General features: G+C 33.9%; 1 protein-coding gene across 2 annotated transcripts; it reads right to left on the bottom strand.

Moving 5' to 3' along the window:
• Nucleotides 1-3619: 3619 nt before the first annotated feature.
• LOC125664951 (uncharacterized) lies at nucleotides 3620-13261 on the bottom strand. 2 transcript variants are annotated; one of them, XM_056149855.1, is made up of 5 exons: nucleotides 6973-13261; nucleotides 6529-6719; nucleotides 5849-6058; nucleotides 5514-5670; nucleotides 3620-5320 (listed from the first exon to the last, which is right to left on the bottom strand). In XM_056149855.1, the coding sequence occupies exons 1-5, from the start codon at nucleotides 7175-7177 to the stop codon at nucleotides 5040-5042; spliced, it is 1044 nt and encodes a 347-aa protein (XP_056005830.1). In that variant the 5' UTR covers nucleotides 7178-13261; the 3' UTR covers nucleotides 3620-5039. Both variants share the same exon structure in this region; 1 of them encodes a protein (XP_056005830.1).
• Nucleotides 13262-18299: the final 5038 nt, after the last annotated feature.

The raw sequence follows: 18299 nt of genomic DNA, 5'->3' as shown, positions 1-18299 counted from the left end.
ACCCCATCTTTGCTAGCCAAGGGTGACGATACACGTTTTCTCTTTCAAAAGTCGTCAGCCTTGGCTCGTGAAGATGCCGGGACCCCTGCATTACTTGTTAGGCTATCTTTTTCTCTCTATGATCTAACCGCTAAGCTACACAGTCCGATATATAAAGTATGGTAATATTACTACAATACAATATTTAAAATTTATTTCCGAAATCATACAATAACTCTTCATATCGAGATGAACCAAATTCTTTTGGAGAAAATGTCAGAAATGTAAGTGGCATGTGTAAAACGAAAACAAAATCAAGCTGATTAAAAAACAAAAACAAAGTAAATTCTCATGCATAAGGTGTATCAGTAATGATATTTGTACAATATTTCAAAAGTCGTTCCTCCAATTATACATATCTTAAGCGGCTTTTTATAAGTACGTAAGCTACTAATCACGTGATAACCGACATTTGAGGCGGTGTAAATACAAAGTACAAATAAAAGAAAGTAAAACCATGTGCATGGGGCACTTGTAACAGTGATTCGCTCTACAAGGACAAGGAATATAATGAGAAATGTGACTTTCTGGCCAATTCCTACGCCCAAAACATGATTACGCGAAACTTTAGTGTGGGTGAAAGCATGCAATTGGAAAAAATTCACTGTGAAAAACGTAAACAAACATGCCTTCGTATGCAACAAGCACTTTGTGGAAGGTCATCCTACAGGGAAATATCCGTATCCGGTTATTGCAGGATCGTCATCCCAGGGAAAGCCATTGAGAAAACCCCCAACTAAAAAGGCTAACAATCACGAAACCCCAACCACCACAAAGCTTTCCCGTGATGTTGATATAGAAACCGTTCCTACCCCGGCAGCATTTATTGTGATAGATGACGTAGAGGATATTGCAACGGACTCTTTTGATGATATTGGTAAGAATTATGAAGATATATGCAATATTAATTTTGATAAATGTGTTGAATCACACACATTGAACGAATATTGAAAGTACAATATATTTTAGAGTTAGCTTTTTTGTGATATGATCTCTTCAATGACAAACCTAATACCAATGTGTACGGATAAGATATAATCATTATAATATGAGGAAACAAGAGACCCACAGGCCTTATCGGTCACCTGAATACTAGTGAAAAAGTATCACTACTTCCATGGGCTATGAAATCTAGAACAAAAATTCCTGTTCAGAATATCTATGCTAAATTCTAATGTTCAGCAACAGTATAAAACAAATTTTGCATAGGTAAACTTCCTGGTTAAGAGGACTTTTTCTGCTGCGGATTTTGCTTTAAATTTCAGATTCAGCGTTATGGCTTCTTAAAGGGACATGTTGAGGGTACATCATTGTGCGGAAAGAGACATTATGTTGAAGCTGCATCATTGTGCGGGTCTGGCGGAAATTTGCTATCTAGAGAGCCATTCATTGTTGGATACTGTTATTTCCAGGTCCTTCGGTGGTGTGGTTTTCTACTCACTTTTGATATGCAGCCAAAAAGCTTATGGAAAGCTCGGTGCATCTGTTGTATGTTTAATTGATTCAATAAGCCATGACATTTACCCAAATTAAGAACTTGTTCTGTTCTGTATTAAGGTCATATAGGTTTCTGATCAAGATGTCTGACCGTCCTTGAAACTTCTTTTTTTCTTCCTAGTGAGAATTCTTTTGGAGATAACTTATCAAATGAATCTTTTCAATTCTATGTACATGTTCTGAGAAATGTTATGGCAATGTGAACATATGAAAATAATTAACAAACACGTGTATACATAAGATTTTACAATTTCTAGAGATTTATTGACAATCCAATCTATTTCTGATGAAATAAATCAAATTTGTACATACAATTGAAATAAATAACTAAAATTACAATAAATGTGAAGTGTCATGACCAGTCTTGCTTAATTTTTTCACTCAGGATATCTGAATACTCTCATCCAGATACCACTGACTCCATTCCAAACAAAATATTGAATTAGACCGCATTCTGGATTAAACAACACTTTAAACAATTTTTTACAGGCTTCTTAAAAGTTATCAATGTTCAGTAAAACATGCTTATAACAAACAAGCATATAACAAATTCATTCCTATTGTGAAGTGATATTTATTCTCCTCTGGGAGAGGAAAAAAATGAAAATTGTATTGGATAAAACAAAGTTTGGTTATAAGAAACTGTTTTTCACTGACCCTTGAGGTTCGCTATAAAACCATGTTTTACTGTGGTTGACAATATTTTGTAATACACACATATAAATCCAGATAGTATACAATTTTACTATTCTACAAATGTATTTTTGTTGCAATTGTTTCTTCAAGTAATTGGGATTTCTTTTATGAGCCAAACAATCGCACACCTTTTTAAAATTTGATGCAGTATTCATTCCTTTAAGTGCTACATGCCAATTGGAATTATCAGATTGTCCATATGTGTGTGACTCAACATACTGGATGTCTTCTTCACTGGCATGGATATTTTCTAGAAAGGTATCACATAAAGAATCTGGTACTTCATCAACAGACTGATAGTTTAGCTTTTTTTCATCAAGAAAATTCACTGATTTCTCACAAATGGACCACATGGCACACTGATCATCATTTGTTTTTCGTACATCCGAGTCATCAAATTTACTTTCCAGCAAATTCAAAGCCTGTGTATTTGGGTCAATCTGTTATTTAGGAAAGGAATTTCAGAATATTCTTTGGTTTAAAATAATCTAAAATATCATAGATTTTAGAATAATGAAGTAAAATACCACTGAATGTACAAACAAAGCAAGTTTTACACATTTAATATCTTATGGTACTCGTGTTCCTTATTAACATTAATTGGTACAGGTATACAACAGCGATACAGTGTTGAATTTTGCCATTTAGTGAAAGAATACCTTTTTGTAAAGATGCATAAAAAGAATCCAGTTTTTCACCATTCTTTTCCTCAACAACAGCATGAGGATCAAACTCGTCGTATGGGTAGTTATTATTGACATCTGCTGCAGCTGGATTCTGGTGATACCTATATAACATGATTAAATGGATTATAAACCAAAGTAAATGTGAAGAAATACCTGAATTTAATCAGCCACTTGTAAGATCTTTCATGAAGGAAGTTGATATTGGAAGTTAATCTATGATGCATGAAAATCTTACTTTATTCTGTGAGTCTAAAATCCCATTCCTTTTTTTAATTACATAATTTTTAAAATCATAAACTTAAGTTTTAATATTGCATCCATTGCAATGAAATCAAGTATTTACAACTGTACACTAGGTCTCACTTTGCTTTCATAATTTTTAATCTTTTCATTGGAACTGGACAATCATGATGTCTTGGTCTTTTGATCCATTCATTCTCCCCGTCAGTGGATGACTTCTCATCATATGCCTCTATTTCATACAGTACAGATGCTATGTGCCTGCATGCACCATCAGTACTACAAAATCGTTTTTTCTTCCTTCGAAAAACTGATGTCACTTGACCTTCATCCTAGTTTGTAGGTCCCAACATCCTCTCATCATTATTGACAAGATAATTTTGATGCAAAGCATCAAATCGGCCGCCAATTTTTTAAGCATTTTTAATTATTTGGATTTGAGTAAAAGAAGAACACATGACTTTCTGCAGAAGTTTATTGTTTTTTTCAAAATCAGTATAAAAAATTGCAAAAAGAAAAGAAGTGGTACTATACTTTCAAAAGAAAGAAAAAGATATGTGATGCAAAGGTTTTGCGTTGTTGACATGCTGAAGGGATAATATTTTGTACATTAAATTATTCATTACACAAAATGAAAGGGCAATAACTCTTCGTTACACTCCCCAAAATGAATGCAAATAATGTATAAACACAATATTTTTAAAAATGTTAAGTCATTTGGACGTTAGCTTTTTTAATCATGCAGTTTACTAAGAAAATGTGATTTTGACATATACTTCTGTTTATTTATGTTTTACCCTGTTAAAAAAGATGGAAAAATATGCATTTTGCGTGATTACTGCATCACTAATTTGGACATATAAATTGAGGGTGGAGTCATCTTCATTCATGTATATGAAAATTAAACTGAAATAATAGGAATGTTTCATCATCAAAATATTTGTTTGAGGATGAGAAAGAACAAAGAAATATTGTACAATGTATATACCCAAAATTTATAATTATGAATATGTCAATGATTTTTGACAATTAAAACATATGAATTTTAAAACTTGAACATTTGCATGTGGAATGTACACATCTTACGCCTTCCTTAAAAGGGATTTAAAATCGTATACTTGTAAATAGTCAACAAACATGTTTTTATGGCATTATTTTCAAGCATGCAATATAAGTGTACATGTATTACTATTTCATAACTTATATGAATTTTGTTGTATAAAGTATTGTCATTAATTCAAAACTGGAAAATTATACCAGAATATTCATAACAGAACTTATATAAACATGTTATTAAAAAAATATTTAACACTGTTAATATCATAACACTGTTGTGGATTTTATAAAAGTTCAACATGTTGATACACTAATGGAATGCTAGAAGATTTAAATGCATTATATTAAAGACTTTCCCAGACGAAATTTTTTTTAACGCACATATTAACATTTCAGATGATAAGAAATTGCGTAATGATCAATAAACGTGCAAACATAGAAAAGAGAAAAAAAAATTATTCTGTGCCTTAGAAAACATTATGCAGTCATTGACATGATACATGACAAAACAAAGGCATTGAACATCTACAATTGTGTAAAACATGCAATTTCATGAAATATGATAAAGTGGACTAAACTCCTTGTAAAATGTACTTATTAAACATATAGGTAATAATGCCACAACTGTAAATGTGTATTCACGCTGCCTGAAGAATGCAAATGTACATAAATCATTGAAATAAGCTTTGAAACTCTCTCTAAGTGCGAGAAATATAAAATATTGTAAAGTAGACAAAACTCCTTGTAAAATCTACATATCATACAAAAACATAAAATTACCAAACAGCAAACTATCACGGCAAAAAGATGGTCACATGATAAGATTTACATTTTTTTCATGTTATAGAACTTGTTGTTTACCCTTTTAGCTGTAAAATGAACCGGGAGTTTCAGAGACAAATTGTACAGCAAGTCATCAGAACTGGCAAGAGTATGCTGATCAATTGAGAACAAAGAGCATACATCATCATTGAATAGGGATGCTGTAGTGCACACATTTGTATTGCAGTTTTCTGCTTCTACAGTAATTCTGCATCCGTATGTGTTGTTGGACTCCTTGCTACAAATAGGGCATTTGTTGTCAAGTATTTTTTTTTTGCGACAACCTACAAGAAGGAAAAATTAGAATTCATAAGGAGATTTATCCATGAAAAAAAAATTGGAACAATAAGGGGAACTCCTTTAATTAACTGAAGCAGTCTTCTCTGAATCTTCGGTTGAACACAAGTTTTTTGAACAGTTGAAGAGTTGATGTATATGTAATCTTATAAACAAACTTTACTGCAATTCAACATTTACCTTCACTTGAACAGCACAAATATCTGTAAGCATCAGAAATCATATTTATCTGAAAAGGTTCCCCATCCGCAAGATCCTCTTCTATGTCAAAATCATGATCCTCAAGAAAATCTTTCTCTGTAACAGGTAAATCTTTGAAATTGTCATCCTGGACAAACTGAAAAAAGATGTCAGATACAAGTAATGTAAAAGAGTAGAACTGTAATTTATAAAATGTATATTATATAAAAGCAGATTCATCTATAGTGAAAATACTCAAGCATCAATCTGCATTTCCATGGTACTTGTTACAGGGATATAAATAAATGTAAAACTGTTTGTAGCTGCTGTAGTACCTGGCATTTTGTGCTGACTGATCCTGTCAGTTGCTGTGCACCTTGAAAAATCTTCGGATATACGGAAGTGACTTGCAATATTTGATCCCTTTCGAACTGCATTTCTGCTGTAGATTCGAAAAGGCATATCTTTGCAACACCAGAAGTGTCTTTTAGGGAGATACTCCTTACGACGAGGGTACCATTTCTCCTTCGTTTAAGTGGAGAGATCTATAAAATAATTTGCAGGAAACTCACAGAATTGATTAAGAATAGAGAAATAGTACAATGGTAAACCAGAACTGCACAAAATGGACAAATACCTCCCCACTTGAATTTTTAGAAAAGATACCAAGTAACCAGAAGTTTTTTTTATGGATCTTAAGGTGTTTACAATTTGTTAACATCAACAGTGAAATTTAATTGCTCATTGTATTTTTTTTTTTTAGGAATGATAAACAACTAAACCACAGCTTAATAAAACAGGGAGAAAAATTGTTCAATCAAGATGAAAATACCAGGTGCATATATTTATATGGTGAATAATGAGAGTACAAATTTTCAGACAAATGCATGCAGTAGTCTCTAAGAACATGTCTGGACAAAATCATGTCTACAGACAGACGGACATCCCAATTCCAATATACCTTTCCTAAACTTTGTTTGAGGGGGAATAAAAATAGCTCTCATGGAAATAATACCTGTACAACCTTCCCTTTAACTGTGGATTTGTGAGGACAATGTAGTGCATCCTTCAGACACCTAGATGCTCCTTCAGGCTTCTCATTTTCAGGGAGTTCCATGTCCAATGTGGTGACATTTTTCAGAGGAGCAATACAACCAATAGTGGTGGTACTGACAGCCCAGAATGTGTCTCCTTTCTTAATCATATCTGGAAAATAAGAATTAAAAAAAAGCAATGTTAAATACAATTTGTAAAACCAATCGTTATTTGGCCATCTCTGTTTTAAAAAATGTTAATACACCTAAATTTCAAAATCTTGAACATGCATGTCTTATAAAATGGAGCAATCTAAGAAGTTAATTTGTTTTGATTATTTTCTGTGCTTTATATACCTGGGGATAATTTCTGTTAGTTGTATCTTGAAATGTTAAATGCCTCAATGTCCCAGCTAGTTTCTTACCTGTGAATCTGTATGACATTCCTTCTTTGATGAAATTATATTTGTGCTTCAGATATACTCGAACAATATAAGTACCATCTTTGTTGGCTGCTACCAAATTGAAATATGTCACCAAGGAGTCTCCTTTCTTGTAAGACTGCAAAGCACTTGATTTTTTGATGATTTTGAAACTTAAACTAACTTTGTCATCACCCTGGTAAAACATGAAATATTATCTCTGTATAAATCTTTTGAAGTTCTCATGAAAGTACACTAAAGTTGCACACAAATTCAGAAGTATTTTGGTTATACTATCATAATGAATGAACAATCTGAAATATTAACCACAGTATAATACAGTGAGGACCAATTTTAGCACTTATTTTGAATACTGAATTGAATGATACAAAGCATATTGCACTCTTTGTAATATGTAATATATAATGTTAAATTCTCTTAGGCATCTGTGATATTTAATTGAAAGGTACAGTTCAGATTTCTATATCCATGCGAATAAACAGTTCATATTTTGTGCTAAAGGTCTCTAACCACAAGTGAATAAATTAATGTATTACAGGTATTGAAGAAGTTTTTAATCATGAAGATATATATAGATATCTTTCATCAATCACTACTTATCTTAAAGAACATTGTACAACTGAAATAATTTGATAATAAACATGAAAGTTTTTGTCACAAGAAGATAATGTAGATTGTCAAATATTTTGCACCATTTTCACTCTCTAATACATTGCAATATCTTACTTTGAAGAAAATACTAAAAAAACAAAAATTTTCTTAATCTTTCATATTCCTCTAAAACATCATCTGGAGGTACCACAACTTTTGGATCAAACTTAAGTAAGATAAGTCCATCTAATGTACGTAATCGACTTAATGCGACATATGCCATTCCTTTTTCAAAAATATTACTGCCTATATCCAAAGCAAGTTTAGAAAAAGATAAACCTTGAACTTTATGAATAGTGCAGGCCCATGCTGGAATTAGGGGAAACTGTTTTCTAACAATATGTCTGCCACAAACTGTAAAATGATGCTCAAATCTTTCTATACTTATAGAACTACTATTGTTAAATGATGACTGATGTAAACGACCAATATTTCTATCATCAAACAAAACATTGATTTGTTATTTCCTCTCCAATCCAAGTAAAAGAAGAGACAGTACCCATGGCACCATTAACTAGTCCATCCTTTGTATTCATGTTTCTGATTAACATTATTCTGCTATTTACAGAAATTTGTAATGTTTGCAAAAGTCCACCAGCATCACGCTCATCAGTAGGTATTAAATAACTTGGTACATTTTCACCTGGGTTGATATCTGCTGTACTAAAATAATGTTCTGCTATTAAAGAATATGTATGTTCATCCATACCAGTCAACATTAAACTGTTATATTCTGCAACATTTCTTCGTAATGGAAAAATATGTAAACAGTCAGTATCTCTAACATTAACTCTAGTCAAAAGCAACTTTACATCATGTGATGTTAGTAGACCAACACGTGCTCTGTTAAGCAATTGTGCATAAGAAGGATCTTCAATTTGACGAACATTTTCTGTTAAAAACACTGGTGAAAACAGATGCCATATGAGTTTATTATGAAATGCATATTTTCCTTTTATAGGTTTCAGCTGAAAAAAATCTCCAACTACAATTACATTTAATCCACCAAAAACAGCATTATTCCTTTTGATTTGTGATAACCTTCGACTAATATAGGTTAACATCATATCACTGACCATACTTATTTCGTCTATCACAATAGTATGAATATTCAAAAATTCTCGCTGCAGTTTACTGAGCATAAAACTTGAAAGTTCTTCATAAGAAGTGTAATTTTGAACTGGAATACTCAACAGTGAATGTAAAGTTAGCCCTTGAATAGATCTAGCTGCTGTACCTGTTGGAGCACAAACGACAACTGGATTTGATCCTGGTATCTTACTGGTGTACATTTCCAAATATGCAATAATTATATTAGTAATAAAGGACTTTCCAACTCCTGCACCACCTGTTATAAATAAATGCAAAGGTTCCTTTGCTGACTTTTGATAATGACAATGTACAATGTGAAGTGCTTGTTTTTGGCTCTTTGTTAGTTTTCTTAAATTTGTTTTGTAATCCTCAACAGACATTCTACAAGTTAAAGAGTGATTAAATGTCACATCTTCATTAAAAACAGGAATAGCAAAAGCATGTGATGAACTTTGTTGAAAATTTGATGGTATATCTACTATTATATCAGATTCCTGTTCAAGAGAACTATTGTCAACAGAATTAAAGTAAATTCTTGCATTGAAATTTGACTCGCTTTCACATAAATGTATTCTTCTCACAATATTTGATATTTGTTCAGTCAATGATAGGTACTGAAAATTGAAGCTAGTGTCAAATACATGTCGTTTTGCAAAAAAAGCTGCTTTTGCAGAATCATGTCCTGAAAGTAATTCCTCCTCATTCCTATGTGGTAATAAAAGAAGAATAAAACTATAGAAGTAATCTTCACTGAATAATGCAAAATTTGGATACCTCAATACAACAGGTTTTGTACGCTTTTTTAACCAAACACCATGTTTGTCAATATAAACTCTTTCACAAGCTTTTCTATGTAAAGAACCTTTTGGTGGAGTACATTTTTCATACCAAGAAGCAAATCTATAAAATGAAAAACTTTCCAATTCATGTGGTCGTTCATGATAGTAATCCATTAAATTTGTATAGAATATATCTGTACAATTATCATTCATTTCCTCAATAAATTTTTTTGGTTTTAACATTTTGAATCGCTTCCTTGGAAAACGTGTATTTATATACACAGCTTTCCTTGTACTATGAATTAAATGTAAATTTCCAAGACGGTAAGCTGCTTCTTGTGCACTCATTCTTCTATGTTTTAAAACACAGAGACCAATCTGCAATAATTTTTGATACTTAGATAAATTTGGATTTTGTCTAAAAATTGAATAGATAAGGTTTCCTAGTGCATTTCTTAAATCATCTGGTTCTGACTTGCATAAATAGGAACAAACATAATATGCTGCCCCTTCAGCATTTTTAATTAACTGAATATCCATGTTAGCTCTCCAATGGCGTAAAAGAACTGTATTGTAATCATTAATGAAAGTGCTTTCTTGATTTCGCTTTGTTTCATAAAATTTGGCTTTTGATTTGCTAAGTAAATCAATATTTGGTAAAATTCTAGTAGTAGAAACAATTTTTCTAGGAAATCCAAACCTACAATTTAATCTGTATCCACGACTACAATATGATGAATGATGATGTGTTTGCAATTTCTTTACAAGTAAATTTAGTTCATAATCTTGTTCAACATCTGGAACATTTGATGTATTATGATTAAGTTCAGCAGGTAACCCATCAATCCATAAAAACATGTGAACATGAGGACTCCCCCTATTTTGAAACTCGATGCGTGCAAAGTAATCCAACACTGTTCCTAGAGGTTTAGTTTTTCCTAAAATAACATGTTTTAGCAATGCTCTAAATCTTCTATCAAAATGTGTAGCAGCAAGTAAAGGATCTTTCCTCATTGACTGAAAAAAAGATTTTCCAAAAGCATCTTTAAAATTTATATTCTGAAGTGTCATTCCCAATTCTGGCCAATGTAAATCATCAGCTGACAATGTGACAAAGAGTGTAGGAGGGCCCAAGCTTTTAAATATTGCCAAAAGATCATACAAAACATTTCTAAAGTAAGCAACGGTACCTTTAATGTTCTTCATGAACATGTAAGAATTTTCAAGTAAATCTGAATTTTCATTCATATTTTTAACATCACCAGCTGTAACAAAAGATTGGTCTCCCGAATGTACAGTCTTCAAAATTTTCATGTGAATTCCCAACTCTTGTTTTAATAAAGACATATTATAAGATGCAGCAGTATGCAATAAATATGTCATGTTTTTTCTGAAATGTCCTTTTTCATTGTAAAGCCTCACTTTGAAATACATCGATGGATTTATTTTTAGGGGGCGCTCTGCACAAAAACCATTTTTTCCATTTACGAATAGCCAAGGAAATGCTAATTCTTCTCCATGTTCTGTTAACAAGATATTTACAGGTTCAGACTTACTTCTTTGAACATGAATATATGCATTTTTTGAAATATTGCAACTATTATCCACTGGAATCATTACAGCTTCTTCTAATTCTTCTTCTTCCTTATTGTATGTACTGAAATTTTCATTCAACTTGTTTAAATAATTAACAAGATCACTTACATTGAAGCTCAGATCAGTGTAACAACAATTATTTTTGATTAACCAATGCATTGCTTCTGCATACTTTTTGCTTCTTATTTTATGGTGATTACCGACATATAGAGATCCATTACTATTCTCAAACTTAAGTTCTATAAGAGGACACTGTTCCAAATTCTGTGGAAATTGTTCAATTATGTTTTCAATATTCACTGGAAGATTTAAAACCAATCCTTTCTGAGCATACTGTCCCCCAGGAAGAAAAATTAATGTCATAAATACATTTATTTTACTAAGCATTTTCTTTTCAAGAAGAGTTAAACCTTCTAGCTCTCTGGGGACTAAACCTGTGTCTAAATTATTTCCTTTTAGACTAATGCTTGGTATTTTATTTTGTTTCAACGTAGTTTTACATGTGCTACATAAATCACTGCTTACATTCAAATCAATACTTTTACATGCATCATTGACCTCGGACATTAAAAAAGTTTGATCTTTAAATAGAATTCTAAAACAACATGAACAACACTTATCAGGGGACTCTCTTATGCTTTTTTCATACTCATGTACATGAAAAGGCAGTTCCAAATAGTCTACATATTCAACGCTACTGTCTGTTGACACATTACATTGTTCACAAACATCTAACATATCTATTTCATAAACCATATAATCAACTGGTCTGTTTACATCAGATTCAATGGTTTCAGAGGCATTTCTATTTTCAACATAACATCGTTTTCTCTTTTGTCGAGCCCTCTTTTTGCAGTTAGAATTTGAGACATATGAATGATCATTAGAGACACATTTATGTTGTCCATCACGTTGATTGGGGTCAACATTTGTACTGTTATTTACCTGGTTGCTTATTTCTACTCTTGTGACTGGAGTGAGTTCATAATTAAATGATGAATAGCTAGCACAAATGTAATGGTGCAATTCTTCAAAAGATTCAAAACTCAACAACACCGCCGCACCATTATCTGCATCTTGAAATCCAAATTGATTCCTCTGATGTGAATCAAATACCAAGAACCGATTGTTACTTATATCTGCATGCAAAGCAATAGTAAGATCATTTAGAGTCAACAAGAAATTTGAAGATATAAGCATTGCTTGTGATAATGCATCATACAAATTCATTTGTCCAAATTCGTCATTTTGTGAAACAGTGACAGTCCCTGTATCTACGATTCCATAATAATAGTCAAGAAAATATTCCAAAGTAAAGTCGTTATCTTGGTAATTCAACACTTTTGGCATTTGATTGTGGCCTAAATATTGTAATGATTGAAATTCTTGAAAAATAGTGGCATAAAGTTTAGTGCCATCGTGCAACATCTGATCTAACTGAACACTACTGAAATCTGACGTGAAGTCAAACCGGGGACTTCTGAAGCAGGTCATAAATATTAGCAAAGCAATGAGTGCTACTGCCGTACATTGTACTCCATTAAATGGTGCAAATATTTGACAACCTTGATGAGTATTTGCTAATACACCTCTTACCATTTTTGACGATGCGTTTCCATCGGCTGTCAATTGAAAAAGGACGCAGAATCTGCACGTGCTAATACCCTGGATCTATGTCACGTGACGAGATGTTTTTTGCAGAAAATGCTGTAACTTGCCCCGAAATGCGAAATGCAATATTAGGGTTGTTTTTTCAAAACACAGGATAATGATGCACAAAACGTGAATTTAAACAGAACATATCTTTTTTTTTACTAACTTTTGTCTTATTTTACTGAATTACTATCCGGAAACTCATATTCATAACGAGTTGCTTTTATATCTTGCACACTCCTCACCTGGGGAGCATTTATTGTAATAAAAAACTTCAATAGAATCATTAATTAACATCTTATGAACGTTAAGAAAAAAATAAGATAGGTTTTTAAAAATCAAGTAAGACTCAATATAGAACAATTTTAAAATATCTTATTCATGACTTCTATGACTGTAATTAATAAAATATAATTCTATTGAAACAGGAAAAATAACGTCTCATTTCCCCATGCGCACTTTCTAACACAATCACAAATAGATCGGCCGCTCCTGCGGCCGATAATGATCCCATGTCTCTATCAGTCCCGGTTCTAAAGTTATACATATATATTATTACTACAGTAACTTGATCCGAAGAGTCGGATCACGTCGAGTTGACAGGCGCGGATCATCAGATCACACGAGACGCGAAGCGTCGAGTTTGATCTGATGATCCGCGCCTGTCAACGAGACGTGATCCAACTCTTCGGATCAAGTTACTGTAGTAATGATAAATTTATAATATACCCCCTATGCATTTTAAATCCACATTTATATGATACTAAATGTAATCCAAATTATCAAAAATACAGACATACAGTGAAATTATGTTTTGTGTGCAGTTTTGTTTGTGACGCGGCCAATATTTTAAGCAAAAAAAACGTTGCGTTGATGCATTGTGACGTCATTGTGACGGCATCAGTTTCAGAGGATACTGATACGGAATCAGAAAACCACAGTGTGGTGATCCGGAAAACCGGATCACACGCTGTGAAATCCACAGTATCAACAAACGATACATTGATGGGTATATAATAAATATATATTATTACTACAGTAACTTGATCCGAAGAGTCGGATCACGTCGAGTTGACAGGCGTGGATCATCAGATCACACGAGACGCGAAGCGTCGAGTTTGATCTGATGATCCGCGCCTGTCAACGAGACGTGATCCGACTCTTCGGATCAAGTTACTGTAGTAATGATAAATTTATTATATACCCTCTTCTGCCTTTTAAATCCACATTTATAAGATACTAAATGCAATCCAAATTATCAAAAACACAGACATACCATGAAATTATGTTTTGTGTACGCAGTTTCGTTTGTGACGCGGTCAATATTTTCCACAAATAACGTTGCGTTGATGCATTGTGCGTCATTGTGACGGCATCAGTTTCAGAGGATACTGATACGGAATCAGAAAACCACAGTGTGGTGATCCGGAAAACCGGATCACACGCTGTGAAATCCACAGTATCAGAGAACGATACATTGATGGGTATATAATAAAAGTTTTTATTATGAACGTCAAAGTCACTGGAGATACTAGTTTGTAGATCACTTCATCCTTGTATCATTTCTGAAGATTCCATGTTTCTATCAGTTCCGGTTCTAAAGTTATACCAGATTTATGTTCAAGGTCACTAGAGTTATTTGACCTAGATACCAAGTCGTAGATCCCATCATCCTTTTATCGTTTTTAAAGATTCCATCTCTTTATCAGACCTAGTTCTTTTAAAGTAATACCAAGTTTATGATCTAAGGTCAGAGGACAAGGTCACTGGAGTCACTTGACCTTGATACTAGTTTCATCCTCTTATAATTTCTGAAGATCCAATGACTCTATCATGATTGATTGAATATTGTTTAACGTCCCTCTCGAGATTTTTTTCACTCATAGGGAGACCTCACCACTGCCTGTGAAGGGCTGCAAAATTTAGGCCTGTGCTCAGCGCTTATGGCCTTTGAGCAGGAAGAGATGTTTATCGTGCCACACCTGATGTGATTGATTGAATATTGTTTAACGTCCCTCTCGAGAATATTTCACTCATATGGAGACGTCACCACTGCTGGTGAAGGGCTGTAAAAATTTAGGCCCATGCTCGGCGCTTATGGCCATTGAGCAGGGAGGGATCTTTATCGTGCCACACCTGCTGTGACACGGAACCTCGGTTTTTGCGGTGTCATCCGAAGGACCGCCCCATTAAATTGCCTCTTGCGACAAGCAAGGGGATACTGAGGACCTATTCTAACTCGAATCCCCACGGAAACACCTGCTGTGTTTTGAAAAGTATATGAATTTGTATGTTCAAGGTCAGCGTTCACTGGAATCACTTGACCTTGATACTAATTTGTAGGTCTTGTCATCGTCTTGCCATTTCTGAGGATCCCATGTCGCTATTAGTCCTGGTTTTAAAGTTATACCAGTTTTTAAGCTCATGGTCAGAGATCAAGGTCATTGGAGTCACTTGACCTTGATTTGTAGGCGACCCCAGTTTGTCAAGTTATATGTGTTGAATTTTGGAATTAATCCAACCCCCCAACCCCCTACAGTTGTATGTTAAACCTCAGCCCCATTTGATCCTCCCTAAATGTACTTTAACCCCTTCAATCTGAAAACAAAAACATTTCTGCACAACTAGATACATTGGCCTATCATACCCTTGAATATCGAACACTTTCATCAACTGGTTACGGAGAGCATTTTTAGGCACGAGAAAGAAGCGGAAGAAAAAGAAGAACTGAGCAATAAAAAAAGTCTCCAAACTTAGCTTGGGAGACTTAATGATATTGAACTTGCATAGATTATCTTAATTTCATCCTAATTATAAGATCCCCTACAGAATGCAAGGTGAAGATAACGAACAGTGATCAATCTCATAACTCCTATAAGCAATACAAATAGATAGTTGGGCAAACACGGACCTCTGGACGCACCAGAGGTGGGATCAGGTGCCTAGGAAGAATAAGCATTCCCTGTTGACCAGTCACACCCGTCGTGAGCCCTATATCCTGATGAGGTAAACAGAGTTATCCGCAGTCAAAATCAGTGTGCCAAGAACGGCTTAACAATCGGTATGAAACATGTCAGACAGCATTTGACCCAATGATAGGTTGTATTGACGAACTAGATCGTTATAAAGACCATAGAATTTGCAAAATGCTGACTTCAATCGAGACTGTTGAAACCCCTGTACCATCAACTTGTTTGTCAGTAGCTTACCTCGAATTAAAATCTGACTATACGCAGAACAAGCTCTTGCATATCGAATCAGTTGAGATATATAAACACCATATGCAGGTGATAATGGAATATTGCTACATAAATATGGTAAGTTGACGATGGAGAATCTGAAATCATCCCGTTTGTCATACAGTTGAGTTGTCAATTTGCCGTTAATGTGTACTTTCAGTAAAATATCTAAGTATGAAGCAGAAGTGGACGACTCTGTGGTGTCCTTTATTTCGAGCTACAGGGATATATCAAATCGACATATGAATGAAAGTTATTATTGTTAATAGACAAAACGTCGTCGATATATCCAAATGTCGAATTGAAGGCCACAGCGAGAAATGTTTCCTTCTCACGTAGAAATTTTTGAATAAATTCTGCTTCATATGAATATAGAAACAGATCAGCTAACAAAGGAGCACAATTCGTGCCCATGCGAATTCCAACAGACTGTTGGAAGGCCTGATCACCAAAGACCACGAAGATATTGTCAATGAGGAACTCTAGCATATTTTTTTATTTCAAATTCAGAGTACTTATGCGTGGAATCAGTGTGGTGTTTAACAAAGTAAGTTTTTGAATGACTGATCACTAAATATGAATATTTCCGTTTTCCATTTTTGTTGAAGAAGCAGCTGTCTATGATATCAAAAAGTCTAGTCTTTAATTTATCGTGAGGTATGGTCGTGTATAGTATTGAAAAGTCATAGGTTTTAATGTTATTGATTTAGGAAAAATTCTGCGATTTCAAGTTTACTAAACGTTCTTTAGAATTTTTTAGAATCCTCATTTGGTTAACACCACTTCTGGCATATGTAGTCGCACAGAAAGTTTGAAGTTTCTCCTTCATAGCTGTTAATATTTTCGTGAGGAGCCAAGATAGGGGCTTGGTAGAGCACTTACTGGATCTAGCAATGTATCTTTGTTTGTAAGGGTTTTTATGTAGTTTAGGAATCCAGTATAGGTACGGTAACTCATATTCATTCGACCCATTGACTGGGATATTAAATGTGTCTAAAACTGAAGCATGGTTTTGAAGAATTTCATATTTTGAAAGGGCAGTTGGAGTATAAGTACGATCGCCAAAAGTGGAATTAATGCCAAGTTCGTTGAAAATACAGTTGTAATAATGAGCCTTACAAACAAAGACAATGTTGTTACTAGCTTTGTCAGCTGGAACCAAAACATATTCCTCATGTAACCTATCTAATTCTTTTATCACTTCTGGTTTACTAAACACAGAGGGATAGATGGTACGTACTTTTGTTTTCATATGTCGAATGCGGGATTTTAATATTCCTCTTATGCTTTTAACCCATTCTGACAATGTAACAAGTTCTTCTTTTTCATACTTAGCCCATCGTCTGGCATAATCTTCGACAGAATTCATAATAGAGATGAAGTTCTGTCGCCAATTAAAAGACGGAGGTGCGCTGCAATAGGCCTACTGTAGAATAACAGATATTGACATGCGTAACGTCACAGTCTACATTTTAACATCATAATTCAACTGAAGCAGTGGCGAGTTGAAGGGTGAATTTAGTAAGCACGCACAGCAAACGTGCCATATTATTATGTATTATGCTGTGACAGATCTGGAGAAATTGATAATTGTACATTATGTCATCTCCACAAGTCAAGGGTTAGATGTATTGATTCGTTACCTCGAACTAACTAACCCTTGACATCAGTCACCATTCAAAACATGGGCTAGAGACGGAGCATATGCATGGTTTGTAGCCTGTAGCCAATCAGACAACGGCGTTTATAATTAGTCGAATACGAAACTAAACACGCATCTGCGGGCATCACGGTGTAGAATTTATGACCGTCGATTGATTTTTTAAAAGAAACAATTAAACGAAGTTTTAGAATACGAACCGCATGAAAACGATGGATTGCCCAAGTATGTTTGCCGATTGTGTTTCAACAAATTGAACAAGTTATTTAAAATTGAAATAGATTAATAAATAGCTACAACATTTACCGTATATGGGAATAATAGAATCCTTCATTAGTACGAGTGTGAGATAGGGAAATTCCACCGAGGGGACAAGATTCGCAGTCTTGGACGAGGCTTTGCCGAGTCCTAGACAGCGAATCTTGTTCCAGAGGTGGAATTTCCCTATCCCACACGAGTAAATAATGAAGGATTATTTTTCTCACATTTTAACTACAGTTTAGTGCATAAAATTAGGAGCTTTCAGAAAATTTTAGATTATCAAAATCCTCATTTGAACTTCGATGCAAAAACTAATTAGATAGGCAGAAAGAGCATACCCGAAAATGGTTTACACTGTAAGTGTAAACTAAAAACCCC

The sequence above is a fragment of the Ostrea edulis genome, chromosome 1 (assembly GCF_947568905.1).
Source record: "Ostrea edulis chromosome 1, xbOstEdul1.1, whole genome shotgun sequence".
Lineage (NCBI taxonomy): Eukaryota > Metazoa > Mollusca > Bivalvia > Ostreida > Ostreidae > Ostrea > Ostrea edulis.
The sequence above is the reverse complement of the archived record's forward strand: the minus strand, read 5'-3'. Positions and strand labels throughout refer to the sequence as shown.